This window comes from Protomyctophum bolini, assembly GCF_963924005.1.
Source record: "Protomyctophum bolini genome assembly, chromosome: 3".
NCBI classification, from domain to species: domain Eukaryota; kingdom Metazoa; phylum Chordata; class Actinopteri; order Myctophiformes; family Myctophidae; genus Protomyctophum; species Protomyctophum bolini.
The window spans coordinates 34,654,675-34,682,549 of record NC_137864.1 but is presented as its reverse complement, the minus strand read 5'-3'; the positions used below and the strand labels follow the sequence as shown (position 1 = coordinate 34,682,549).

At 41.6% G+C, this 27,875-nt stretch overlaps 3 protein-coding genes across 3 annotated transcripts; all 3 read left to right on the top strand.

Annotated features, from left to right (window-relative positions):
- The first annotated feature begins 1,041 nt into the window (after positions 1-1,041).
- Positions 1,042-8,355, top strand: sp6 (Sp6 transcription factor). Its single transcript, XM_080756038.1, has 2 exons — positions 1,042-1,238; positions 5,455-8,355. Exon 2 carries the CDS (start codon positions 5,566-5,568, stop codon positions 6,475-6,477), a length of 912 nt encoding a protein of 303 aa, XP_080612164.1. The 5' UTR covers positions 1,042-1,238; positions 5,455-5,565; the 3' UTR covers positions 6,478-8,355.
- Positions 8,356-18,576: 10,221 nt separating this feature from the next.
- cwc25 (CWC25 spliceosome associated protein homolog) lies at positions 18,577-24,425 on the top strand. Its single transcript, XM_080759514.1, has 9 exons — positions 18,577-18,760; positions 19,717-19,889; positions 20,484-20,720; positions 21,406-21,475; positions 21,739-21,890; positions 22,511-22,583; positions 22,885-23,057; positions 23,621-23,794; positions 23,939-24,425. The coding sequence occupies exons 1-9, from the start codon at positions 18,743-18,745 to the stop codon at positions 24,051-24,053; spliced, it is 1,185 nt and encodes a 394-aa protein (XP_080615640.1). The 5' UTR covers positions 18,577-18,742; the 3' UTR covers positions 24,054-24,425.
- An 853-nt stretch (positions 24,426-25,278) lies between these two features.
- On the top strand, positions 25,279-27,547 carry psmb3 (proteasome 20S subunit beta 3). Its single transcript, XM_080759331.1, has 6 exons — positions 25,279-25,411; positions 26,199-26,383; positions 26,488-26,595; positions 26,698-26,875; positions 27,227-27,321; positions 27,413-27,547. Exons 1-6 carry the CDS (start codon positions 25,409-25,411, stop codon positions 27,459-27,461), a joined length of 618 nt encoding a protein of 205 aa, XP_080615457.1. The 5' UTR covers positions 25,279-25,408; the 3' UTR covers positions 27,462-27,547.
- The last annotated feature ends 328 nt before the right edge of the window (positions 27,548-27,875 follow it).

The following is a 27,875-nucleotide window of genomic DNA, read 5'->3' as shown; positions in this document are numbered from 1 at the left end:
TGTACACAATAAGGTATATAACCTTGAACCTTGCAGTGGCTCTCAAAGTGCATGGGGTCCAGGGAAGGACTCTCAGGACCGCTCAAAAACGTGTTGTGTCCCTACACACTGCTTTACTCACTGTAAACACCAATACAACAAATCTGATGACATACCACACTGGCACTGGCAGTGGAAGAAAAAACTTTGAAGGACAGGAAATAGGTAATTAGGCTACTTTCTGCAGTGTGATATACTATAGTTTAATTTAGGCTACTCGTTATTTGGCGTATAGGACAAACATGCTGTGATGGGGCTAAGCAGTTGAAGGATTTCAAGTCGATGTATTCTCAACTGTGTTTCACAACCTTTGACCACTACCTGTCCGAGATTAAAGCATCAACATGTATAATGTGCATGTTTAACGCCTGGGAATCTAACCCATGTAGGTCTCTCGTGTGTATAAAGACAACATTTTAACCACCAAGGAGGATTCCACCTTGGCTGGAGGAGATGTTAGGCTTTTGGTCATCAGGCAGAGGCTCTGAGCCACTATACTGCGTGATACAGTACACATGCACTTTCCTGCACCACAAGTAGGCCTATGCATCAAAACCAGCACTGGCTCACCTGTGTTGTAAGGTTTCTCTCTCATGCAATTTGCAGACATAATATGTATATGAAAATTGCTTTATAGGACAAAGTAAAGTTTAGGAATTTGTTTTAAGTTACAGTAGGCCTAATTATTGAAATCAGGCTATGGTGATGAATGATGATGACCATTGATGATGATGAAGATAATTTTTTATTATTATTAGATTTATTACCCTTATTATTATTATATCCCATAAATCAGTTGATGTGAGCCATCTTCAGAAATGGTTTAAACTTTAAGAAATTGCATTAATTCCCCCAGCCCCATTGATTGCTGCGTGAGCTCCTGAGTCTTCACCTCCTGTCGAGGGCGCATCCTCAAAGGGCAGACTGACACAACTTGAGGGTGGAGCTCTAAGGAAGTCAGGATACATAGCCTATCATAAACTTTGTCACTGTTGACTTTACCTGTGCGCGAAAACGTTATCGCTTTACCTGGACCGTTTGAGATGGAGCAAGCGATATGAAATAAGGATATTATTTTATGACAGTCAGGATTTATTTAATGATGGGAATCAGCAGTAGACTAGAACTGAACTGAGCCACTTCAGCGAGTTAACGTAAAAGATAATAGCACGCAGTTGGACTAGCAGCAAGGAGAACAGGTAACAGTATAATAATGTTCTATGATAGAGGATTGATTGATTACGTTTTCGTGTTGTACACAGAAACAAATAGATCAACAGAAAAATAATGCCATGGACTATCAGCTGAATTAAAAACCACATGAGCGAAGACCGGGTTGTCACTGACAGGTTAATAGCCTAATTTATAGCACCACCAAGTGTAAAGCAGCGTTTCAACTTTGGCTAACAGAAGTGTATTGATTTTATTTATACCGTCGGCTAATCAGTTAATTTAAATGTTTTGCTTTTCGTGTATTTGATTTACATCTTGATATTAATAATTTAATCACAATGGTCTATGATGACGTGAATAAAACATGTTTGGCTACATAGCCTCCTATAATGTGTATGGGAGAGTAGACTCGTACAGCCTAGCCTACTGAAGTCATAGATCAACAGGGTCTCTAGAGTCTAGGCTACTGGGTCAGTTATTTTGAAGTTAAGTTGTCTACTCCCATATATTATTTTAGGACTATTTTCAAGGGCAATGCCATAATGCTATTTTATGATCCTTGTAGTTTCTTTTAGCCTGCACACATTGTCATTTTGTGATCCAAAATAGAATAAGAAGGATATATATTTAGCATCTCCATACAGTGATCAGGGAGGCTGAAATTATAGAACAAATTAAAATGTGTTCCAATAAGATTTATGGAGGGGTTATGTTTATGTCTGACAGTACCACTATTATGTGTGTAGGCCTGTAAGGCACTTAAGAAAATGATTGATGATCATCAATCATTTTCCTAAGTGCCTTACTGTACACAAATAATAGTGGTTCTCCATCGGTCCATCAAATGTGATAAACTCGAATCTTGATGCACTAAAAGAGCAGAAAGAAAGAAAAACAACAAAATTACACTTTAGCACATTTTATGTAGTAATATTAGTAATACTATTTAAAATAATGCTAATCCTGTGTAGCTGCTGTTGGGGGGGGGGGGGGGATTTTGAGTTTAGAGAGAGAAAAAACATGGTCAGCATGGATTTGTGCATGGACCTTGTCAAAACAAACAAAAAGCAAAGAAAATCACAAGGTGTAAGTGGTTAGTGGCTGTGGTTTTCCAAATCGTCTGTCTCATACTTCAAGCCAAGGTGAGATTTATGTGTCTCTCTCCACTGACATAAGTGAGATGGGGAAAATAGACCTAAACACTACCGAGGAACTATTGCAGTTGATTATACCAGAGAATATTTGTTATTCAATAATAAACATACATTTCTCATCTACTATCAGCTATATTTAAACTATGACTGCATGAATGGTATCTACCGGTAATCATGAAAGCAATGCATCTTAAGTTCTATACGTTAGCCATACTGCAGTCACATTTGGCCACAACATTTTCCAAATTATAAAACGCTGCAGATTATTTGTTGACTCAGTATAGATAGAGCATCAATGCGTCATTCATCCGTGTAAGGAATATGGGTCCTAGTTTGGGTGAAATATACATAACTCTGAGAGCGTTAAATGGACACAAATGGAACCCATATTTAACACTGACGAGGATCCCACATTAAAAATGGTTTAGTGTTTGTTATAGCCTGTTTTGAGTATCAGGTGGGCTTTGACTGTAACCAGCAAATTATATTAAGCTATCTGAATTGTCCCATGATGTTAAATTCAACCTGTATACCCTAAGGAGATAAAAAAACAAATGCAGAGGTATCAGAGACAGCATGATCCACAAACATTTATGGTAGTAGCTATAGCTGCACACTAAGGCCAAAAGAATAGGACGCAAACAAGGATCTTACAGTAGATGCAACATAAAACAAGTAATATGTTTCATTTATAAGTATATAGTTTGGAACATCCAAACATAGACATTGTAATATAGTAATTGTATTTCGTACTGTATATTGTTTAGTATATTGAACATATTTTCACAACACATTAGAAACAACTGTAAATCAAAATGTATGTTATTCTGCTGGTGTTCCTGTAGTATAAGGTACACTGAATAAAGCTATTGATACTTGTTTAGCAACAACAGGATAAGTTTAGTTTGGACAGGTACACTCAATGCTTGTATACTCAGTCTCCTGTTCATCACTTCGGCAGTTTTCTATTTCACATAGTCAAACAATCATCTAGGGGAACTGTCTCCCCCTTCCTCAACATGTCTCTTCCTGATTGCAGACTTGTAAACCAGGGACTGTGCTGGGTCTTGGTTGAGCAAGTTTTATGACCAGAGCGCTGTCGTCGCCCTGTACCATCCTCCTCCACTCTGTCTGCCGTCCCCTGGGGCCCAAACGCCAGCTGTTTCCCCAAGGAACTCTAGCTACCAGCACTATTTGTGAATGGAGGAGGATGTCGTTCTCTTTGTGTGTTTATGGTTATGTCAGAGAATGCAGGGGAGCAAAAGAGAGGGACAGATCCACTGTGCGTCTAACTTACATTCCCAAAAAATTACAGAGCTGTAGCTTTGACTCCAGGGCGACATGAAATAAATCAGCTTGACCTTTAACACCAGACCTTTCATTAAGGAATTCCAGGCTAATTGCTTTACGATTTCATTATGACTAGAAGGCTACTCGTGTAGTATGGGTTTGAGTAAACCCTTGAAAGGCGAGTGTGATGCATTGCTCACAATTGTGCTGACCTTATGTACTGACTCAACACATTTTGATCTGCAGAGGGGATTATTGAGAGTCAAACTTGGTGACACCACGTCTTTGCCTGCACATTCACGTTGAAGCAGTTAGGGCTGAGCTCATCCTGGCTTTGCTGGTTCTAGATATAAGGCACGGTGTATGTCTACCATTACAACTTGATCTCTAGGGCCTGGGTGACCACAGTTCTCTCAGATATGATCAGAAAAGAAGATACAAACGTCTAAAGATTCAGGTTAGTTTACCGTTTCCTGCAGTAAAGATAATTGCTGATTTTCATGAGGATGGGATAGGATGGGGGGAGGACTTTAAAAGTCAGCAGATTGTTTACGGCCAGGAAATATTTCAAGCCAAGCACAAGTCTCCTGTAGGTTGGGCTTCGTGTCGTAAATTTCTCTCCACATCTTGAATGCCATTGGAAATTCCAAGCCAGGCCCTTGTGCAGGATGTGTACCTGACAGACACCATTCAGGTCCATTGTGTTGCAGTTAACAGCGTATCATGGAAAGGATGCTGTTTTGGAGCGTGTGCCCATAATTACATAGATAAAGTAATTGTTCTCTTGTTATTGTTGGACTTCTGTTCTCAGGCTCCTGAATGCCGTCAGTCTGCAACTGTTGATGCTTTCTGCCGCCAGTGTGTAAGAGGCGGGGCATTTTATGGGGCTCTTTTTTGCAGCTTGCCCAGAGGGGTGTTGTTGTAAATCATGTGTGATTCATAAAAAAAACAGGTTCCACTGTCTGCCAGGCTTCATCTCTACAAACCTCAGAGACGTACAAATAGACGTTGGCCTGCAGCCATACCTCCCTGGATACCCTTCCTTTACCAAACTGTTCATCTGTCAACACTCCCCCTTCGCTCACCTGCCTCCCCCAACTCTCTAGTATTTATCGCACTCCGCCTCTACCTCTGCAGAAGACTGACAATGTTGTTTTCTTTGCACTTCTCTTTGACTGTCCTCCATGGGAAGTACCTGGCAGCGGATGCATGTGGCAGGTTTCTGCCCGGACACGTCTACCCCCCCACCCCCCCGAACACACACACACACACACACACACACACACACACACACACACACACACACACACACACACACACACACACACACACACACACACACACACACACACACACACACACACACACACACACACACACACACACACACACACACACACACACACACACACACACACACACACACACACACACACACACACACACACACACACTCCCCTGTCTCAACGACCACGCACCGTGAGAACTGCGGTATCCATGGAAATGAGGGAGGTGTGTTCAGGGTGGTTATTTAAATGTAGCGGATTTGGGCTCACTGAGATGTTTGAACATTTTAGACTTGTGTAGGTTTACCAGTTCTTCAGCCAGATTGATTATGGTGGCGGGGGGTTGGACGGGTATGACGTCACCTCAAGTTTCACAAGTCATGGAATGCATGGGGTGGAAGGATCTTGCTGTACGTGTTTCTTAAACTGCAAGCAGGTCAGTAAGGCAGTAGAATGGTGGATCTTGTAGAAGAAATAACAATGTCTATTCTTTGTTTTCTACTTTTTTTCAGATATTTTCAAATCAACTTAACCGTGTAAACCACAGTCAACGTATTCAATCTGCTGTCCTCAACATCATCATCATCATCAACATCAATCTCACACCTGCAACAGCTACCATCATGGCCCACCCATATGAGCCCTGGTTACGAACAGCACCCGGTGGTGGCAGTTCAGAAGACATGAACATCCCTTCCTGGTGGGACCTCCACACTGGGCCAGGGAGCTGGATGGACCTCCAATCAGGGCAGGGTGTTGGGTTAGCCTCCGGCAGCTCCATGGGACTGCAGCCTTCCTTAGGACCTTATGGCTCTGAGAGCCAGCTATGTAACCTCCCCCCAGCTCAACTGGCCCCGGGTTCACACTCTTCTCACCTTTTCCCACAAGATGGCTTCAAGATGGAGCCAATGGGTCCTGAAATGCTACAGCAAGAGTCATATTCCCTGGAAGAACCTCAGGAAAGTCCTGCCTCCGCTCGACCAAAACCTCAACGACGCTCCTCCTCCAGGGGGTCTGGCCAGGCTGTGTGCCGCTGCCCTAACTGTGTTCACGCTGAGCAGCTAGGTCAGAGCACTGACGACAGTAGGAGGAAGCACATGCATAACTGCCATATTCCTGGATGTGGCAAAGCCTATGCCAAGACCTCCCACTTGAAGGCTCATCTGCGCTGGCACAGTGGAGATCGGCCGTTTGTCTGCAACTGGCTCTTCTGTGGGAAGCGATTCACTCGCTCTGATGAACTGCAGCGCCACCTACAGACACACACTGGTGCCAAAAAGTTCAGTTGTGCTCTATGTCCCCGTGTATTCATGCGCAATGACCACCTGGCCAAGCACATGCGCACACATGAATCCCCACCAGGACGAGGGGAAGACAGAGTGAATGGTGAAGGAAGGATGGATAAGGGCTTTGATACACCCACGCCTCCTCATGCAGCCTCCCATGTATCTCCAACGGATTCCACAGAGCCACCGCTTAAGCTGAAATGTGAGACTGACCCTTCAGTCTCGAGTGTATCAGGGCAGTCCACATAATTGCATAATTACTTTAAGCAGAGACTTTTCAGCTAGCAGTTGACTATGAGCCTACTCTATTAGTTGTAGGGGTGTCATAGTATTAACTAAGATAGGCCATAGAACAAAATTTAATATTCTTTAATAAATTCTGGACTGAACAGACGGCTTCTTTCTATTTTCTTGTGCATCTGTGACAGCACATGGAACAATAAGCTTAGACAGAATACAGGTCTAATAAGGACTCTGTAATTCTCTAAATGTAGTAGCACAGATGCTACTACATTTAGAATGCTATCATAATCAGAATGCTATCATAATCAAATATATTGTACTGGATTACACACACATCTGAAGACAAAGGCAATCTTCAGTGTTCATGTCCGGTTGGAAAGTGGAGCAACCAAGCTCGAGCTAAACGCTTGCTGCTAGTGAAGACTATCCAAAGACATTTGGAAAGACTTAAACTGAACTTAAGGGGGCTTTTTGTCATGTTTACAATGTTGCCAAGTAACAAAATGTGTTACTTGATATTTTGGAGATAATTCAAATCTTCAAACTGCCTTTGTCAGTGATCCTTTTTTTTTAACAGCATGAATGGAGAAATAAGACAGGGGCAATTTCTCTACTTGTTCTCTGTTCTAACATCTCTTGTCTTTTGAGTAGCCTACTACTGTACACATTGGAAACTGAAGATTCTAATTAAAAGAAATCAGTCAATTTGTGTCACTGGCACAAAATAGCACACACATTGGCAGTAGTACATTTTTGCTATTGCAGTGTGCTGTAGTGTCAATACACATATATGAATATATGTTGGACTAAGACTCAACTGAAATTGTATTTATGCAAACATGACTGAAGCAATATTAATTCTAACTGCATTATCAATATCATGGCTCTAATCGCTCAAGATCAGCACCACTGCCCTAAACATGTAGTATTATTCTTAATAAACATACAAGCACCCAGGAGAAAGTGGACGAAGACAAAAAGGAGGTGGTGCTACCTATTTTTTTTTACCAAATGGGTTTCCAGATTGTTATTGCTCTACAAGTACACTAGATGTTCATGCCGTGATAATTTAGGGATCTCTACCTAAATTCCATCTACTGGATATGTTTATATGCGTTTGCCTGTCAGATCAAATGAAAGTTAGAATCCTCATCAAAGGACTTGAAGGGACTCATCTCTCAGCAACTTTTATGAAAAGCTGTTTTGTTTATTGTGCTCTTCTGTGTTCTACAGCTACACAACGTGAAATGATATTCACCTCAACAGCTCCTTTTGTGGTGAATCAACATGTAAGCAAAAAAACGCACATGTATGTTTGCAGTCTAAATAAAAGAAAACATGACTTCATATAATATGCCATTTGGTGGATGCATTTTTCCAAAGTGCCTTGCAGTACCAAAAATGCATATAATTTTTTAGCATAATGTATCCAGGGAGTCTTAAACCCCTAAGCTTTGTGAAGTTGATTCATACTAGTACGACAGAGTATACTCCCATGTTCCACTTTATACGACGTAAAGTCATGCTCATTAATGTGAACATAACCTTATTCCAGTTAATGCATAATACACCAACTGCATTTATGTGGTTTGCTTGCTATGGATAGATAAACATTCGCCAATAAGCAAATGGGTATGTACAATTAGTTCTATAGTAAACAATACAACACTAGGATGTACGTAAATCATCACAGATTTTAGGTTGAGATTTCTATCTGATATGTTGGGGAATTCAAATTTTTTGAGGCTCATAATTTCTGTATTTCTGTATAGAATTTAATGAGAGAATTATTATCTATTAGTTATTGTCTATTTACAATAATAATGTCTATTTTGGTTGACTTATTATAAAGACAGTTTTCTCTTTTGTTGGTCAATTGGACTAGATTGAAAACAGTTTTCCCACAATTGTATAGTAATGTTTTAGTAAATAAATGTTAAACATTATATAATTTAAATACCACTATTTAGTTTCTTGCATTTAATCTATACATGTTCTTTGTGTAATAAACAGCAATATTCTGTGACTATGTTTCAAATCTTTATTTATATAATCATCGACACCAACACTTTATACATAGATTAACAGTTTACAAGATGAAATCAGAAGTACTCACATATTTTACTTACTGACCTCATGCTTCCTTCTATGCATGAGGAGTCCAAGCTGCTTCTTTTCACCTGACAGGGGGGAGTTTCCCCGGCCGGTTCCTTTCCCCTCCATCAGGCTGTAGAGTATAGGTATAGTTTAGAGACGAGGATTACTGCATGTTTTTGTGAGGGTACCTACCCTAGGGGACACGGGGAGAACATGCAAACTCCACACAGAAAGGCCCTTTCACCAACCCCACCTCGGGTATGGGCACTGATGCCGCGGAGAGGGGAACACGCCCCCAGTGGGAATCGAACCCAGGACCTGCTGTGAGGCGACAGCACTACCGACTGTGCCACCGTGCCCCCCATTTTTTTTAAACTTGATCGAAAAGGTATAGGCAGAAGCTTATAGCTTATTAATGCCTATCTTTATTACATATCAACAACAAAGAAAATGTAAAGAACATACAAAACAATCAACATGTAAACAAAAAAAAAGAACAAACAAAAGACAAAAACTGAAAACAACAAATGCATAATGTGCATACTTAGATCCCTATAGTTTTTAAATTCTACATTTGTCACTTTAACATGTTAATCAAGCAATCAATCATTCCATTTGGTACTTTTCCGATAGCGCCTGTTTTAGCCTTTTTTTATTGGATTAGATTTATACTTTGTTTCAAAGTCTAGAGACATGTTTTGGCCATTTTCAGAATAAGAACATTTTAAAAACTGGATCCCCAAACTGTGGTGCATGCACCCTCTAGTGCACGAGCGCCTTCTAGGGGGTGCATGGCATGCATGAAAAGGGATTTATGGTGGTGCAACATAGTGCCGTTGAGTTCTGATGATCCTCATGGGGGCTACCCGCAGCCCCCCCCCCCCGTAGCGGTGGAAAAAAAGAAGTTGATGTTTTCACTGGTACTTTGGGTAGGCTACAGAATTGCGTTGGGGGGGGGGGGGACTGTCGCCGCCGCGGATTTATTTATTTCCCAAATGGTCTAATGGTCTGTAAAGTTAATATAAAATGTCCACGAAAATCTTCATGGGGGCTAAAAGGGGCTATTTAATTCTTCATGGGGGCTGTAGCCCCATAGCCCCCACAGAGTCGACGTCGTTTTGCAATGGTTTTATTTTAAATATATGATTTTGAACATATATGCCAATATATGGCAAGTATGCAGAATATAGGCTATATTATGCTGCATATATGCCATGAACCATATTCGGGTTCATATATGGATATATAAACATATATGTTTCATATATACCATTTTTACCATATACATTTCATTTCCATGTGGGGGGTGCGTCAGCAGGGGGGTAAGGTAACAGCCAAAACAGTTTGGGAACCGCTGCTGTATAATAGGGCAGTGGTTCTCAAAGTGGGTTAGGGGACCCCCCATAGGTCCTTGAAGGGTTTCCAGGGGGTCCCCAGCAAAATTAGTTAATAGCATCCAAATCAGTAGGCCTATAGCCACTTTGAACCAAGGCCATTTGAAAATAGCCAATATAATAAGGTCATACAAATTACATTTCTATTACAAAACGGGAACTCATCATATAAAGACAGTAAAAAAGGGGAAAAAACATGTAGGGCCTACAGTATGGGGGAAAAGAGGTGGGGGGAACTCAGACTTTATTTACGGGGACTAATTTTGAAATGCGGCTGTCCGTATATTGAGAGCGGTTTTGAAGGAGTCAAGGGATTCACATCATGTCCTCATGGCTGCTGGTAGGGCGTTCTCATCATTTTAGGAGCAAAATTAATTTATAACAATTTAATGTAATTCCTATATGCTCTTGGAAGACCTATAAAATAAATTCTGAGATCCCTGTAATTGAAAGGTGAACATTTCTGTCTTATATTACTGGGAGTGATATCTTCCAGGATGACTATGCCACCATCTACAGGGCTTCTGCAGGTTTGACGCCTGAGTACGAACATTTCTGAAGGATGCTGCTATTATGTCAGTGACTACATCTCACTGCAAATTCAACAATTTTACTTAGTATATTTTGACATATTCACATATAGCCTACCTATTAAAATAGAAAGAATCTGCAAAATACGCAAATGAGGTATAGGCATACTCACATACATTATTATTATTATTATTATCCCATGATCATCATCAAACAACAGACTACATGAATGAATCACATTCAACATTGTTACAACTTTGAATGTATGCACCAATTTGAAACCAATGTTGCCAAATTGCTATTGTAATAGATTAGCCTATAGTAACTGCAGGGTTGATTGATTGATTGAAAAATGTATTCACAGTACTGTGTAGAATGGGTACAGTTCAAACGAGACAGTACAGGTCAATACAAAATCTGCTACAAGGAGGACACACACACACACACACACACACACACACACACACACACATAAAACGCTATAAACCAGTATGAAACACAAGTGAAGGAGTGAGTGCAAATCTTTGCGACGTGTGATTTGCGAGTAGAGGTTTAAAACACAAGTGAGGAGACCGAGGGTATGTGCGTGACATCATCATCAAACCCGGAAGTTATGCAGGAATGCCTAATGAGTGGCAAAAAACTACTTTCTGGCCTTGACAGCCCATACATCCAAACAGAAAAGTCCTATCTGATTGCATTAAACAATGTTAAACTCACTTTGCACGTTGCTTTGCCACTCGATGTGCCATTCCCTTTAAGCATGCGCATATACTCTCTATACACGTGACGTGACGATGACGAATGATGGTATGTGTGCGGCGTGCCGAATAATGTCATGTTTTTACTTCCATATGATGAAGCGTTTGGAAATCAAGGAGGCAACAGTCTGGTAACGCGAGACTACACGTCCCCTAGCAACAAGACCCTCCCCATCCGGGAAGTGAATCTAGTTCACAGGAAGTAAACAAAACAACACGGACGCTCCGTCTTATGAGCTAATTTAGAACTTCCTGTCTGAGAGCTAGCTAATTTAAGACATCCGGTTGCCTTCAGAATAAAATAAGGATATTTAATTCGTTATTTAAATAATTATTACATTACATTATTAGTATTATTATTACATTACAGTTATTGTAAAGACACACATTATGTTTCTGTGTAAAAATAAGTAATTAAATAACATAAAAAAGTTATCTAAATGGATAAATGCTATTCACTGGAGTGCATGGACTTTATAAAGTGGACACTGGACAAAAGACGGCTCCGCGAGGCAACTATCTGGACATACCCACGCGTTCGGGAAGATGTCCTCTACCACCCCACAGTCTCCGCTAAGCGGGAGAGGTGTAAAATTCACAGCAGCAGAGCTTCTACTGGGGTCAATGCAAAAAAATGTACCGTTTCCGGACCCAGAATGGACACTGGACAAAGAGGCCTCCGCGAGGCAACTATCTGGACATACCCACGCGTCCGGGGAGATGTCCTCTACCACCCCACAGTCTCCGCTAAGCGGGAGAGGTGTAAAATTCAGAGCAGCAGACCTTCTATTGGGGTCAACACTCAAAAAAGTGCCGTTTCCAGACCCAGAATGGACACTGGACAAAGAGGCCTCCGCGAGGCAACTATCTGGACATACCCACGCGTCCGGGGAGATGTCCTCTACCACCCCACAGTCTCCGCTAAGCGGGAGAGGTGTAAAATTCAGAGCAGCAGACCTTCTATTGGGGTCAACACTCAAAAAAGTGCCGTTTCCAGACCCAGAATGGACACTGGACAAAGAGGCCTCCGCGAGGCAACTATCTGGACATACCCACGCGTCCGGGGAGATGTCCTCTACCACCCCACAGTCTCCGCTAAGCGGGAGAGGTGTAAAATTCACAGCAGCAGAGCTTCTAATGGGGTCAATGCAAAAAAATGTACCGTTTCCGGACCCAGACTGGACACTGGACAAAAGACGGCTCCGCGAGGCAACTATCTGGACATACCCACGCGTCCGGGGAGATGTCCTCTACCACACCCCACTCTCCGCTAAGCGGGAGAGGTGTAAAATTCACAGCAGCAGAGCTTCTACTGGGGTCAATGCAAAACAAATGTACCGTTTCCGGACCCAGAATGGACACTGGACAAAGAGGCCTCCGCGAGGCAACTATCTGGACATACCCACGCGTCCGGGGAGATGTCCTCTACCACCCCACAGTCTCCGCTAAGCGGGAGAGGTGTAAAATTCACAGCAGCAGAGCTTCTAATGGGGTCAATGCAAAAGAAAATACCGTTTCCGGACCCAGACTGGACACTGGACAAAAGACGGCTCCGCGAGGCAACTATCTGGACATACCCACGCGTCCGGGGAGATGTCCTCTACCACCCCACAGTCTCCGCTAAGCGGGAGAGGTGTAAAATTCAGAGCAGCAGACCTTCTATTGGGGTCAACACTCAAAAAAGTGCCGTTTCCAGACCCAGAATGGACACTGGACAAAGAGGCCTCCGCGAGGCAACTATCTGGACATACCCACATGTTCAGGGAGATGTCCTGTACCACACCCCAGTCTCCGCTAAGCGGGAGAGGTGTAAAATTCACAGCAGCAGAGCTTCTACTGGGGTCAATGCAAAAAAAATACCGTTTCCGGACCCAGACTGGACACTGGACAAAAGACGGCTCCGCGAGGCAACTATCTGGACATACCCACGTGTTCAGGGAGATGTCCTGTACCACACCCCAGTCTCCGCTAAGCGGGAGAGGTGTAAAATTCACAGCTGGAGCCCTTCTACTGGGGTCAATGCAAAAAAATTACCGTTTCCGGACCCAGAATGGACACTGGACAAAAGACGGCTCCGCGAGGCAACTATCTGGACATACCCACGTGTTCAGGGAGATGTCCTGGTGAACAGAAGGTGTGCCAAACATCCACTAGATGCTAATGAATGGGTCATGCCAAGTAAAAGGGCTGTCTATTGCATTTGCCAAGCGCCAAATGACCGAAATAAAGCTATGATTGCATGTGACCTCTGTGGAGCCTGGTTTCATATGGACTGTCTGGGAGTTTCACCTAGTCGAGACTTTGACAAACTCAATTATGCGTGTTTATCCACTACTTGCAATCATGAGCCATTGACACAGGGGATTTTATATACTGAAAAGAATAGCAGTGTTCATGTGCAGCCTATAAAGCCTGAAAAGAATAGCAGTGTTCATGTGCAGGAAGACAGCACTAGTGTAGATGAATCACATTTAAATCAAACCAACAGTGTTCATGTGCAGCCTATAAAGCCTGAAAAGAATAGCAGTGTTCATGTGCAGGAAGACAGCACTAGTGTAGATGAATCACATTTAAATCAAACCAACAGTGTTCATGTGCAGCCTATAAAGCCTGAAAAGAATAGCAGTGTTCATGTGCAGGAAGACAGCACTAGTGTAGATGAATCACATTTAAATCAAACCAACAGTGTTCATGTGCAGCCTATAAAGCCTGAAAAGAATAGCAGTGTTCATGTGCAGGAAGACAGCACTAGTGTAGATGAATCACATTTAAATCAAACCAGCAGTGTTCATGTGCCTATAAAGCCAGTTGTTGTGCACCACGCATTTCATTAGAGCACTGTACATAATCATTCTGTACAGACTCTGAGTCTAGATGCTGTAGAAATAGATCACTCGTATAGCACTGTACATCAGTCTGTACAGACTCTGAGTCTAGATGGTGGTACTGTTCAGAGTGTCATGGGACTATCTAGTGCTACATTAGGACCCTTCAAACACAGTGCCATTGAACCTACTACCTTTACTTTGAAGTCTTCAGAATGGGACACTGTAAACTCCTTAAGAGTCAAAGGAAATAAATATTTTAAGATGTATGAATGGCAAGAGCTGTTTGCCAGCAAAGTCAAGGAATCGAATCCATACTGTATAATCCGTTTTGTTAATCACTACTTTTCTACCGCTGTCGTTAGAAAATCAAGCAAGCCATGTCTGACAATCATTGGCGCCTGTCGGCATACTTCATGTGAGATGACCTTTAAAATACATCTCTATTCATTCGAAGACGGCATATTTCATATAGCTTACACTGGCAACATACATCACACAAAGGACAAATTGAGAGGTAGATATATTAGAAGCACAGAGCGTGCAAACTTGGGTAGAAAAATGAAGAACCGATTTGCACATAATGCTTACATTGAGGCAGTGAACAATGCAGACCCAAGGTCTTTAATAGCTGGAAATCGTAGTGGAGTTGGCAAAGACACTTCTTTGTACAGGCAGGTCAAATATGAACAGCGGAAACTAGGATGGAAGGATAACAGTGAGATCAAAGCTTTGATGGACCTTAAAAAAGAATGGGAGGATAAAGACACAGACAGTGTTGTTGTAAAAGGATTCATTCAAGTTATTAAAGTTAGTCCCCTTAAGGTTATATGTTTTAGTGAAGCAGGAGTGAAACTGTGGCACAATGCGACCGCACAATGTGCCGCGTCATGGGATGCCACAGGGGGGATCATTAAGACTAAACTAACAGAGAAAAGGATTTTGTATTATGAAATTATAGTAAGTTCATTAATACATCAACTCCTGTTGCATTCATGATCTCTGAAGAACATACTCAATCGGCTATAGAGGAACTACTCACACAATTGAGATGCAAAGAGAAGGAGATATTTGGTACAAACACAACACCGATTCAGATTAATAGTGACAGGTCCATAGTGCTTTTAAAAGCCAGTATGCGTATCTTCAATCAAGATAGCATGAGTATGTACTTGTTACGCTGCTGGAGAATAGTGGTAGGAAAGGCAGATAACAAAGATTTAGATTTCTGTACCATAAGGGCATGTAAAAGTCATTTGATGAAACAGGCAAGTCACATTTGCAAACAACAATACATACACAGAGATAAGAGGTATAATTTGGCTATGTACATCTTCAGCACTTTAGTTAATGCCAAAACACTACAACAAACAAGTACATTAGTACAAGCTGCTTGTATTGTACTTGGTAGTAAAAGGAACTCTAGCGTGGTGCAAGCCAGTATTGACACCATCATGTCTGAGACACAGAAACTAGCGCCACAGAAAGAAATTGTTGATACAAAGCATGATCGACAAGACAGTCCTTATGACACTGTGATTGATCATGACTTCTTTGGTGATTTTGAGGATGTCAGTGAAAGTACATCTCCCTTCAAAAAACATTTTGAAACAGTAAGGACTGAAGCCAATAAAGCAATGAAAACCACCAATGACACAGGTGAAAATACCTACCATGGGGAACTGATTTTAAACAAGCTGTTCAAGATGCTGTCAACTATTCCAATATGGTCAGATCTCCTCTCAGGTGATTTGCAGAGATTCTCTGGAGCCTATGCTGCACAAATAAACCTGTGTAAGAAAAGCACAGCTATTTCTGAGGCCACATTCAAAAACACAAAAGTGTTGCTTTTACGAAATGAGAAACACAGACTTGACGAATGTGTACAGCACATGAGCTTATTTTACAACCAGTCAGCCATAGATTTCTGTGACAAAGCAGCATACAGAACAACACAGGTAGAGTGTGTAAACCCAGCACCACCTGTAGAAAATTGGAACAAAAAACGAAAATTGCCTAAACATCTTAGGGGCTCTTATCAACACCGGCCACCCCCACATTCAAAGATGTTCTTACAAAAACAAGAAATACATTATTTACACTTGTGAAGTGTGTGTGCCTGTGTGTGCGTGCGTGCGTGCGTGCGTGTATGCGCTACATTATGTTAAATTGGAGAGGGTAACTTCAAGAGGCTGGCCCTCAATCTATGTTTAAAGTTACAGAGTGAAGATGCGGAGTTGGCAATAAGTATGTGTGAATTCCAGAGTAAAGAACCTCTGACTTTTATGGAGAACTGGCTAAGAGTGGTACGGCTGAAGGGAGGATGAATATTGTCAGATTGTCTAGTATTATAATCATGAACCTGAGAGTTGGTCTTAAAATATTCTTTGAAAGTTGTAGGAAGCATATTTGGAAGGTAAGTGCATTTATATATGAAAGAACAGGATTGTACAATGTTAATGTCATAGATAGACAGTACATTTAGGTGTCCATTCTGGGTCCGGAAACGGTAAGTTTTTTGCATTGACCCCAGTAGAAGGGCTCCAGCTGTGAATTTTACACCTCTCCCGCTTAGCGGAGACTGGGGTGTGGTACAGGACATCTCCCTGAACACGTGGGTATGTCCAGATAGTTGCCTCGCGGAGCCGTCTTTTGTCCAGTGTCCAGTCTGGGTCCGGAAACGGTATTTTTTTTGCATTGACCCCAGTAGAAGCTCTGCTGCTGTGAATTTTACACCTCTCCCGCTTAGCGGAGACTGGGGTGTGGTACAGGACATCTCCCTGAACACGTGGGTATGTCCAGATAGTTGCCTCGCGGAGCCGTCTTTTGTCCAGTGTCCAGTCTGGGTCCGGAAACGGTATTTTTTTTGCATTGACCCCAGTAGAAGCTCTGCTGCTGTGAATTTTACACCTCTCCCGCTTAGCGGAGACTGGGGTGTGGTACAGGACATCTCCCTGAACACGTGGGTATGTCCAGATAGTTGCCTCGCGGAGCCGTCTTTTGTCCAGTGTCCATTCTGGGTCCGGAAACGGTACATTTTTTGCATTGACCCCAGTAGAAGGGCTCCAGCTGTGAATTTTACACCTCTCCCGCTTAGCGGAGACTGGGGTGTGGTACAGGACATCTCCCTGAACACGTGGGTATGTCCAGATAGTTGCCTCGCGGAGCCGTCTTTTGTCCAGTGTCCATTCTGGGTCCGGAAACGGTAATTTTTTTGCATTGACCCCAGTAGAAGGGCTCCAGCTGTGAATTTTACACCTCTCCCGCTTAGCGGAGACTGGGGTGTGGTACAGGACATCTCCCTGAACACGTGGGTATGTCCAGATAGTTGCCTCGCGGAGCCGTCTTTTGTCCAGTGTCCATTCTGGGTCCGGAAACGGTACATTTTTTTGCATTGACCACAGTAGAAGCTCTGCTGCTGTGAATTTTACACCTCTCCCGCTTAGCGGAGACTGTGGGGTGGTAGAGGACATCTCCCCGGACGCGTGGGTATGTCCAGATAGTTGCCTCGCGGAGCCGTCTTTTGTCCAGTGTCCATTCTGGGTCCGGAAACGGTAATTTTTTTGCATTGACCCCAGTAGAAGGGCTCCAGCTGTGAATTTTACACCTCTCCCGCTTAGCGGAGACTGTGGGGTGGTAGAGGACATCTCCCCGGACGCGTGGGTATGTCCAGATAGTAGCCTCGCGGAGCCGTCTTTTGTCCAGTGTCCATTCTGGGTCCGGAAACGGTACATTTTTTTGCATTGACCACAGTAGAAGCTCTGCTGCTGTGAATTTTACACCTCTCCCGCTTAGCGGAGACTGTGGGGTGGTAGAGGACATCTCCCCGGACGCGTGGGTATGTCCAGATAGTTGCCTCGCGGAGCCGTCTTTTGTCCAGTGTCCATTCTGGGTCCGGAAACGGTAATTTTTTTGCATTGACCCCAGTAGAAGGGCTCCAGCTGTGAATTTTACACCTCTCCCGCTTAGCGGAGACTGTGGGGTGGTAGAGGACATCTCCCCGGACGCGTGGGTATGTCCAGATAGTTGCCTCGCGGAGCCGTCTTTTGTCCAGTGTCCATTCTGGGTCCGGAAACGGTACATTTTTTTGCATTGACCCCAGTAGAAGCTCTGCTGCTGTGAATTTTACACCTCTCCCGCTTAGCGGAGAGTGGGGTGTGGTAGAGGACATCTCCCCGGACGCGTGGGTATGTCCAGATAGTTGCCTCGCGGAGCCGTCTTTTGTCCAGTGTCCACTTTATGAAGTCCATGCACTCCAGTGAATAGCATTTATCCATTTAGATAACTTTATTATTATTATTATTATTATTTAATTACTTGTTTTTACACAGAAACATAATGTGTGTCTTATAGCATCATTTAAATGCTTAATTTGTAGTTTTAATGTGCAAATTAAACTTTTTTTCAATACTCTAGAGGTACTCTTATTTTGAAGAGATCGTCCACCGGAAGCCTTAAATTAGCTCACTAGATTAGCTCACTAGACAGTGCCGGACGACGGACGGCCGTCGCTGTTAGTTTTGAATTTTTTCTATTCTAACTACATTTACACTATTCCCGTAACGGTGACATTGTTACAGGTTTTAACGACGAACGTGTAGAAAAGCAGTTTTGTCTACCGGTATATCTATTTTCTCTTGGACGGATCGAGGATCTTGCCAAGATGGGAGGCGGTGACCTCGTAAGTATGAGCTACCTACCATAGCAACAAAAGCTAACTGTGTGATTAGCTTAATGTTGTAATCACTAATTATTTGTTTTTATTCCATTCTATCTAGTCATAGTCGCGAAATTACTTCCACGTGTGAATACACCCATTAGAGGAATAAAAAAAACGACCCATTATGAATATAAAATTATATACTGTGTGTGTGTATATATATATATATATATATATATATATATACACACACACACACACACTACAGTTATGGGGTAAGTGTATTCTAAAAATAATCACACCACACATTAAGTGAATTATTATTATATTGTCTAGTCTAGTCCTTACTAGAACTAAAACCGCTTATCCGTAGTCGGGACGCGGGGGGCAACGGCTTCATTAGAGAGCTCCATAGTTCCCTCTCCAGGGCAACATTAGGAACAGTAGACCACAAGTAGGCCATTCATGGCCTACTTGTGTGCAAAGCACAAGTTGGCAGCTCGACAGAGTGCATTTCTGTTTATTCTGTATAAACATTTTAGGGTCCCTGTGATGTGGGTCAATACAGCAACATCATCATCATACTGTAATTATGAAAGACTCAAAGCTTGAAATTGTCGGTGCAACCCAACTTGCAATTTCCCAGAATTGAGCCTTTCTAGTATTATGTTGTCTACTTGAACTTAGTCTCACGTTGCCAGACTGTTTCCTCTCACAATTTCCAAATGCTTCCGTTATACAATCTGAAGCAACGGAAGCTCTATTATGAGTAAAATATAAAGCGTAATAAAATAAGTTCTAAAGATATTTTAAAATATATTTTCTTGAACATAAATGGCAGCTTCCTTACTATGATTTCAATATAGCATTCAGAGATTGTGGAATAGTTGTCTGGCTACGTGAAACTAACTTGAACTTGAAGAAGAGCTGGCAGACTATGAAAAACATTGAATTATTATCATTTTCTTGTCCACTAGAACTTGAAGAAGAGCTGGCACCCCCAGACTATGAAAAACATAGAGCGGGTGTGGAAGGCTGAACAGAAACATGAGGCAGAATGCAAGAAGATCGAGGAGCTGCAGAAGGAGCTCAAAGAAGAACGAGCGCGAGAAGAAATAACCAAATTTGCACAGGAATCTGGTGCTCTCAAGTTAGTTGGAAACGTTTCGAAAACCGGGTCTTACCACACTGTCAGAGTTGGTTATGTAGACTGCATTTCTGCTATACAATTACAATACCGGTGGTTGTCAAGGTCCATCGTAACTCTGAGAGTTAAAAACCCTCACCCTCACCCCCTATAGGAATTGATAGAGTGCTAAGGAATCGGTCCCCAGACCGTTTAGAGCTGTGGTTCACAAACCTTTTGACCCAACAGAGAAATGCTCCCGGGACCCAAATAGCAGATCTACAAGCTCCTAACACGCCGAGGAGCTTGTAGATGGGCTTTCACTAATTCAAAAAAATATTTTTTGGAAATGTTTTGAAATAATAATTAAAAACAAAATAAAGGGATATTTATTTACTTGTTACACGTACAAATATGTCCGCAACCCACTTCCCGACTCAGTGTTTGGGAAAATATTACAGGGAATTGCTAAAGAACGAGAATCGTTCAAATCCTAAACGATCCCCACCCTATTTCTCACAGTGTAATAATTGACTTATTTTTTTGTTGCTTGCAAACAAAGTTTATTTCAGTAGTGCGATGGTTAGGTTCTAATGTGACTTTTATTGGGTGGTATAGGAAGAAAGATGACCGCTTGGACTGGATGTACCAGGGCCCAGGTGGTCAAGTGTCCCGGGATGAATATCTGCTGGGGCGTCCCATTGACAAGCAAATCACTGACCAATATGAGGAAACTGAGAGTGGTCCTTCTTCCCAAACGGGTCTCCTGCCTGGATCCATCTTCAACCTCACTACTCCTGCCTCTAACCTTGACCTGGCTGCTAAGATTAGGGAAGACCCTCTGTTTGAAATCAGGTTAGCACCCTCTTCTGTATTAATCATTAGCATTGCTTAGCTCTGGTCCATAGTCTTGCTGCCGTTAAGGCTGTGGAACTGATTGGCTTCCTGCCTCGCATGAAATGCAGACCAGCCTCTGCTCTGTAGCGGAAATAAAAATAATGTTTTACCTCACCAATACAAAGACGGGTTGTGTAATTAGAAAGCCTACTTTCCTTAGTGGACGCACTTTGAGCCCCCCACCACACATATAAATGCACTTTTTGGCCAGAAACTGATTTTCTTTCACCGGGGGAAAAAATAATTTTAGTTGCTCCACTGTCCCCTCTACAGATATTACCAAGAGAAACCCCTCAGAGAAGATTTTTCCTTCGGGTGAAAAAAATCTCTTTCTCTCCAAAAAGTGCATTTATACGTGTGGTGGGGGCTCAAAGTGAGTCCACTAAGGAAATTAGGCTTTCTAATTACACAACCTGTCTTTGTATTGGTGAATAGGTAAAACATTATTTTTATTTTCGCTACAGAGGAGAGGCTGGTCTGCATTTATGAGAGCCCCGGAAGTCGACGGTAACATAGCTCTAAATGCGACAGCATTAGAGCTATGGACAGAGCTAAGCATTGCTAAACCTTTTTTACATTATTTTGTCTGTACCTAAGTAATTGAAATGGTCTTGCAATTACCTGGCTGTAACATTGTTTAAAGGAAACGAGAGGAAGAAAAAAAGAGAGAGGTCCTCACCAACCCAGTGAAGATGAAGAAGATCAAAGAAATGGTGAGATAATGTAAAGGGGCAAAGTTTGTTTTCTTATGTTGCACTACAGTTACTTTGTAGAGGTCATATCCATTTCAAATTGTAGTACTGTAGTTTGAAGAAGGCATGTTGAAGCGTTCAGTAGCCTTAAGTCAATGTGTAGCAGTGCGACAACGGACAAGTGAGCTTGAAGCCCTAACCAGGTACAACTAAGCTTTTATCTCTTCATAATTTGTCTGTGCATTTAATGCACCAATAATACTTTCCATGTGCTCTTTTGTCAGCTACGCCAAAACCTTGAAAAGAAAGATAAGAAAAAGAAGAGAAAGAAGGAGAAGAAGGAGAAGAGAGCGGAAAAGGAAAGGAGAAAGGAGAAGAAGCATAAGAGGAGGAGCACCAGTTCAAGCTCGGAGGCAGAAGAGGACGCTAAACACAGGTGTACTGTGCAGCATGACACCAGATTATTACCATTTAGTGAAACAATATTTTATACATGTATTACATGCTCAGTTTCACGCTTTCAGCCTGGCACCCTTATTTTCCATTGTCATTCTAGGCAAATATTTTGTTTTAAAAAGTCAACAGGCAAAAATAACAGATCTACAAGCTCACTATACGGTGTGTTTGTACACATTTGCTATTTTAGCAATTTTTCATGTAACATAAGTGCCACAGCAAGGGCTATAAGTGGTTAACAATAGGTGCCTGGTGTTGTGTTTAGCATAGTGTTTTAACTAGTAGAGTGGCTGAGCCACCAGGCACCCCAATTGTTCAAATATTATTTGTAACTATCAAATGTAAGAATTTAAGACATGCTTACAGTGTATTATATAAACATATCAGTTTATATCTATATCATATCTAATAACTTTCCAATTCACCTTAAACATGATTGGGATGGATGATTTTATTATTATTTAATTTATATTATATTTAATTCTATTTAATTGAATGGATGGATTCAATTTGTTTTTTTTCTACAGAAATGACACAAGGTGTGTTTACTTCATGTGGAAGCTGAATTATCTATAATTTTGATTTACTATTTACTTTCAGGGCAAATTCAAATGAGGATTCTTCAGCTGATACAAAATCTCATTCACGTCACCATCCTGGTTATGGGCTACTGGTCAGTACGCAGCACATCTTTGATAAGAGTAATGATGTCTTAAAGCAGTGGTTCTCAACCTTTTCAGGCTGTGACCCCAAACAATAATCGTATTTGTTCGTCTGGGAGACCCCCCCCCCCCCACTCAAAAAGTAATATGGGGACCCGACCCACAGAATGAGAACCACTGTTTTAAAGGACCAATCCAGTGATATGGCATGTTTATCCCATCGACTACAGGCAAATGTTCATGACTTCGTCATGGTGATGCAAATATTGTCCAGAGAAGCAGTTTTACATTTTCAGTTTCTTCTCTCTTCAGCTTCATTCTGGACGATCTCACTCAGGGCGTCAGGAGGAGCGGAAACGTTCTCGCTCACCACAGAGGAATGACAGAGAAAACCACTCCTTGCATACATCCGACAGGAAGGTCCAACAAAGAGCACCAAGTCCACAGAAGGAGCGTTACCACAGACAGAACAACCATAGATCCAAGTAAGAGAACACAATTCTCCAATAAATAAAATTAAGCAATGTGACTCGCATACAGCTTGCCCTTAGCTGTATATCACAGCTTTGTTTGGCCTGATGCAAAGCAGAGATCTTTCAGTCTCTACGTTGCCCTTTTTTAGATGGATCTTGTCCTGGAAAAATGCACTTCTTTATCAACTCAATTAATTTTATTTTTTAATTAGCAGCAGAGTGATATCAGAATTGTACAACACAGTTCAGTCCTAACCACATCAAAGGGTCAAGACGGTTTTAGCGTTGTCCCTGCGGTGTGATATGTCTTGTTGCACGTTGACCCTAGTGATTCAACACATGGAACTCCTTGCAACCGTTTGGACCCAAGGAGTTGCATGGTGACCCTTTGGTGTGGTTAGGGCTTAGACTTCATAACTGTGGTGTGGTATAATGATTATATAAAAAACAAACGGTATGATAAAAAAATGAATGTATTTAATCTATGAGCCATCAGCAGTGTACTCAAAACCAGCAAAACTAGAAAATCTAAGGTCTATAGCATCGTTTTTAATGTTACCTTCTGTCTATTGTAGACAACTATCTGCTGAGGAACAGGAGCGCAAGAGGCAGGAGATGATCAGCTTTGCCAAGGATAGAGACGAGGAGAGGGAAGATAATGTAAGAAGATACAAGAGGCAAGATGAACAGGAGAAGGAGCGAGAACGAAATACCAAACATGATCGTCATGCTGGTAGTGGCTTCATCCAGTAAGTTTTCAATTATAATTACCTTTTTTTATTTTATCAAAATATCAATTTTTTGGACACAACTTCATATCTTGTATAAGGTCGACTTACCTGCCTTGGTCTGATGTGTGCTTAGTTTCACTGTCTGATCTTTCGTTCTTGCAGCAATATGAAGTTGGAGAGTGCTTCCAGCTCTTCCTTGGAGGACAGGGTGAGGAGGAATATCCACTCCATACAGAGGACCCCAGCTTCTCTGGAGAAGAACTTCATGAGGAGATGAAGGCAAAAGAAAGTTGTATATTGTAGTGTATGACTATGAACTGAAAATAAAGGTGGGGTGAGATTACACAATCCACTCTTCTTTGCATTTTAACTTTATTGTATAGGAATTAGGAACAAAGACTTGGCAGGGATCCTTTTTTTATTTAAGCAGGGATACTTTTCATTCTAGAGGCAGAGATCTTTCTTTCAATCATTTTATTTTTCATTTTCAGAGATCTTAACATAACTCTAAGGTCACAGCTTCCTTGTTCAGAGTTTTTTCCCCCAAAAATGTCAGATGTTTTCTTTCATTTCAGATGTTTTCCCTGAGTATGATAATGTGTACTGTACTGTTTTTATCTGAAATGTAATAAAAGATAAGATGACATCATCACTGATCACTTTCGTTTTTTGAATATGTTTTGTTGGCAACATATAGGCTAATGGTATTACTGTTCAAACACTCATTTACTCTTATCGCCTGAGATCTAGCCTATACTCTGTGTTGATTAAGTGTCTGTCTGCCATCTAGGATGGTGCAGAAGCAGCATTCTCTTGCATTTGAAAATTTTATATTTGCAATATTATACAGTGGAATGAAACTTAATTTTGCACCTTTAGGCCTATAATTATAAGGATTTAGCTTGAATATCGTCGCTGTTTTTATCTAAACCTCATGTCCAAAACCCCTGGCATTGTGAGCTTGTAGATTGGCTACTTTCACTACTTTTGTGCGACACTCTTGTATGATGAAGTAGGGAAAAGTTGAAATATGAAGATACAAGATATAAAAGTTAGGACATCACTCACCATCAACCCCCACTCGGGTGCTCGGGAGTGGATGAAGTTGGGCAACCCCTCCCATGCCCTTCTACAATAATGAGCCAAAGTGGATGAGGAAAAAATAAACCACCGTTTTGTGAAAAATGCATCTACATGCAAAACTGCCTCTGTTATTGAATATGATGCTACTGATCTTGTCATTTATTTGATTTTATTAGATAGAAAGCTATTATTAGACTGGTTTTATTTACTTTATTAAATAGGAGCTACTACTACTAGTTGACTGGTCTTGTCAAAATTGGTTTTATTTAAAGCATCCATGACAGCAGTACACGAGATTACTACATATTATTTATTCGGTAGATTATTTACCGATTTCATTTTTAACACGCTTCAACCAACCAATGGACATAGGTTTCATCCAGCCATGTATGTTCAGTATGTGACGTAGGAACAACAACCGGAAGTTAGGCTGATGTTTCGGTAAATCGTGTAGTCACTGTGTGTGGGACTAGCAGTCATTCATAATAATAGCATTCAAATAATAAACACGTTTTCCTAATTGGGCGTATATACCTCGACGTGTTCACAATGGTAAGAAGAATGTGCAGAATAAGTTATTTTTAAACCGTTCTAGCGATAATCAAATTGCTAATACCTTTTTGGACATACTGTTTGCTAATGTTCGGCTAAGCTAACTTAGCTCGCTAAGCTAACGTTTACCCCGGCATGACCATACTTGACTTCATTTACAGTCAGTCACTGGTATTTAATTGAACCCAGACGTACCTGTGTATCTGTCATATTGTTACATTATTGATGAGGAGTTTTTAAGGAGCCGTGCGCAGTAATCACGAAGTAATCGCAAGGAGAAAATGTGATGCTGTGTCCAACCGGTATTAATTAGCTTGACTTGACATTTCACGTGTGTAAATTTGTATTTATACTATCAGTAATAAACAGTTTCTGCCAGACTTTTTTTTGCTAAATCATGCTAATTCTCAAGCAAGCAACTAAACACAAAGGTTTATGGTAATTAAAAAAGTTACTGATCTATATTCTAAAAACAATTTCGTGGGTCACCAGTTCATCCAGTCAGAAGGGAGTATCAGCTTAAAATGTATGGATTTCAATTTTGTCTGCACACCTACCTGGAAACACTTGATGATTCCTGTGGGAATATACAGCTTGGGCACAACACTTATTAAAAAAAGATTCAAGAACAGTAGCTACTATAGCTGTCATGGGGAAACGTTCAATGTACTATTAAACTAAAGTCTTTTCTGTCCACTGCAGAGGATAATATCTCACCTTTACCTCTGATTCCTTGTTTTGTCATAGTCTGTTAATGAGATGTTAAACAATGTCCCATGTCCCACAGTCGATCATGTCCTATAATGGTGGGGCCGTCATGGCCATGCGAGGGAAGCAGTGTGTGGCGGTAGCATCGGATCGTAGATTTGGCATTCAGGCTCAAATGGTCACAACGGATTTCCAGAAGATCTTCCCCATGGGCGACAGGCTGTACATCGGTCTGGCTGGACTGGCCACTGACGTGCAGACAGTGTGAGTATATCCAAGCCTGGGCCCAGCCGCCTAGCGTTTTGCAATAACACAATAATAAAACAAGTGGATGCATGCTTTGGGGATAATCAACTGGATTTGTTTAGTTCACAGAGACTTAAATTCAGACTGAATCTCTATGAACTGAAGGAGGGTCGCCAAATCAAGCCCAAGACCTTCATGAGCATGGTGTCTAACCTGTTATATGAAAAGAGGTGAGTTTACAGAGCTTTACTGTGGTCTTGCATAGATCTGCATTGCCTGACTGGGCAGACCGTCTAAACAACAACCTGGTTCATTTATTTTCCCTTTGTTAGGTTTGGACCATACTATATCGAACCTGTGATTGCTGGACTAGATCCCAAGACCTTTGAACCATTCATCTGCTCCCTGGATTTGATCGGCTGTCCCATGGTGACGGAAGACTTTGTTGTGAGCGGCACTTGCTCCGAGCAGATGTATGGCATGTGTGAATCGCTGTGGGAACCAGACATGGTAAGCTCTGTCTATAAAAAATAAATACCAGCACTCACGTTATATCCAATAGGATTCTTGTTTATTTTTCAGTTTTCCTCCAGCAGCAAGCAATACACAGGGCTGAGAACACTATCTGCCAATCTAATCCTAGTACACTGGCTACAGTGATTGATTATTCAAGAGATGTTGAGCATTTAAACCTGTTCTGGTGCCCCAGTAGTCATAGCTGTAAAGCTGTCTAGTGGTGTCCATGTTCAAAATCTCTACAATGAAGCCTGTTAAGCGTGATGGCAGATACTATATGGGAAAAAGTTTACTTTTAAGTTTGTTTTTGATTGCTGCCTGATTATTCGTATCCAACACCCGCAGGAACCGGAAGACCTATTTGAGACGATCTCCCAGGCAATGCTGAATGCAGTAGACAGGGATGCCGTGTCGGGAATGGGAGTGGTTGTACATGTGATGTAAGTAGTGATACCAACACTATGCATTTGAAAATAAACCTTACCATCTCTATACATTTGTAATGTTTGATTGCTTTGATTTCTCCGACAGTGAGAAAGACAAGATTACCACACGTACCCTCAAGGCCAGAATGGACTAAAGACCCTCTTCATTCCCAAAATACACATTTTGTATACGAATATTGTTTTGTTAATTGTTCAATAAATAACTACAGTCAAACAGTTACCCTGCTTGTGTCTCGTTACTGAAAAGAGAATTTTGGGCTTCAAACTCATTTTTTAAATGTTCCAACTTTATTCACAGTAGTTCTGTTGCTGCTGTGAATAAAGTTGTAACATTTTAAAAGTGAGTTGTGAGCTCCCATGTTTTTGCAGTGGCATTATTTGTCCATGAATGAGCTGCACATCATGTCTGTTAGAAACCGTTTCACCTACTCTACTTCTTAACTTAACATCTGAGTGAGCCTATAGTATAGTCTGTTATGCTGCTTTTATTACAATTCTAAGCATGCAGTAGTCTTAAATACACATCTGTGCACTTGGCCAAATTAAAT

Bases quoted from the DNA above. Each gene is read 5' to 3' on its own strand.
- sp6 (XM_080756038.1), top strand. From the start codon at position 5,566: ATGGCCCACCCATATGAGCCCTGGTTACGAACAGCACCCGGTGGTGGC.
- cwc25 (XM_080759514.1), top strand. The intron at 21,891-22,510 runs GTGTACTGTGCA...ATTTACTTTCAG, and splicing joins GAAGAGGACGCTAAACACAG to GGCAAATTCAAATGAGGATT. The intron at 22,584-22,884 runs GTCAGTACGCAG...TTCTCTCTTCAG, and splicing joins ATCCTGGTTATGGGCTACTG to CTTCATTCTGGACGATCTCA.
- psmb3 (XM_080759331.1), top strand. The intron at 26,384-26,487 runs GTGAGTATATCC...GGATTTGTTTAG, and splicing joins GCCACTGACGTGCAGACAGT to TTCACAGAGACTTAAATTCA. The intron at 27,322-27,412 runs GTAAGTAGTGAT...TTTCTCCGACAG, and splicing joins GGAGTGGTTGTACATGTGAT to TGAGAAAGACAAGATTACCA.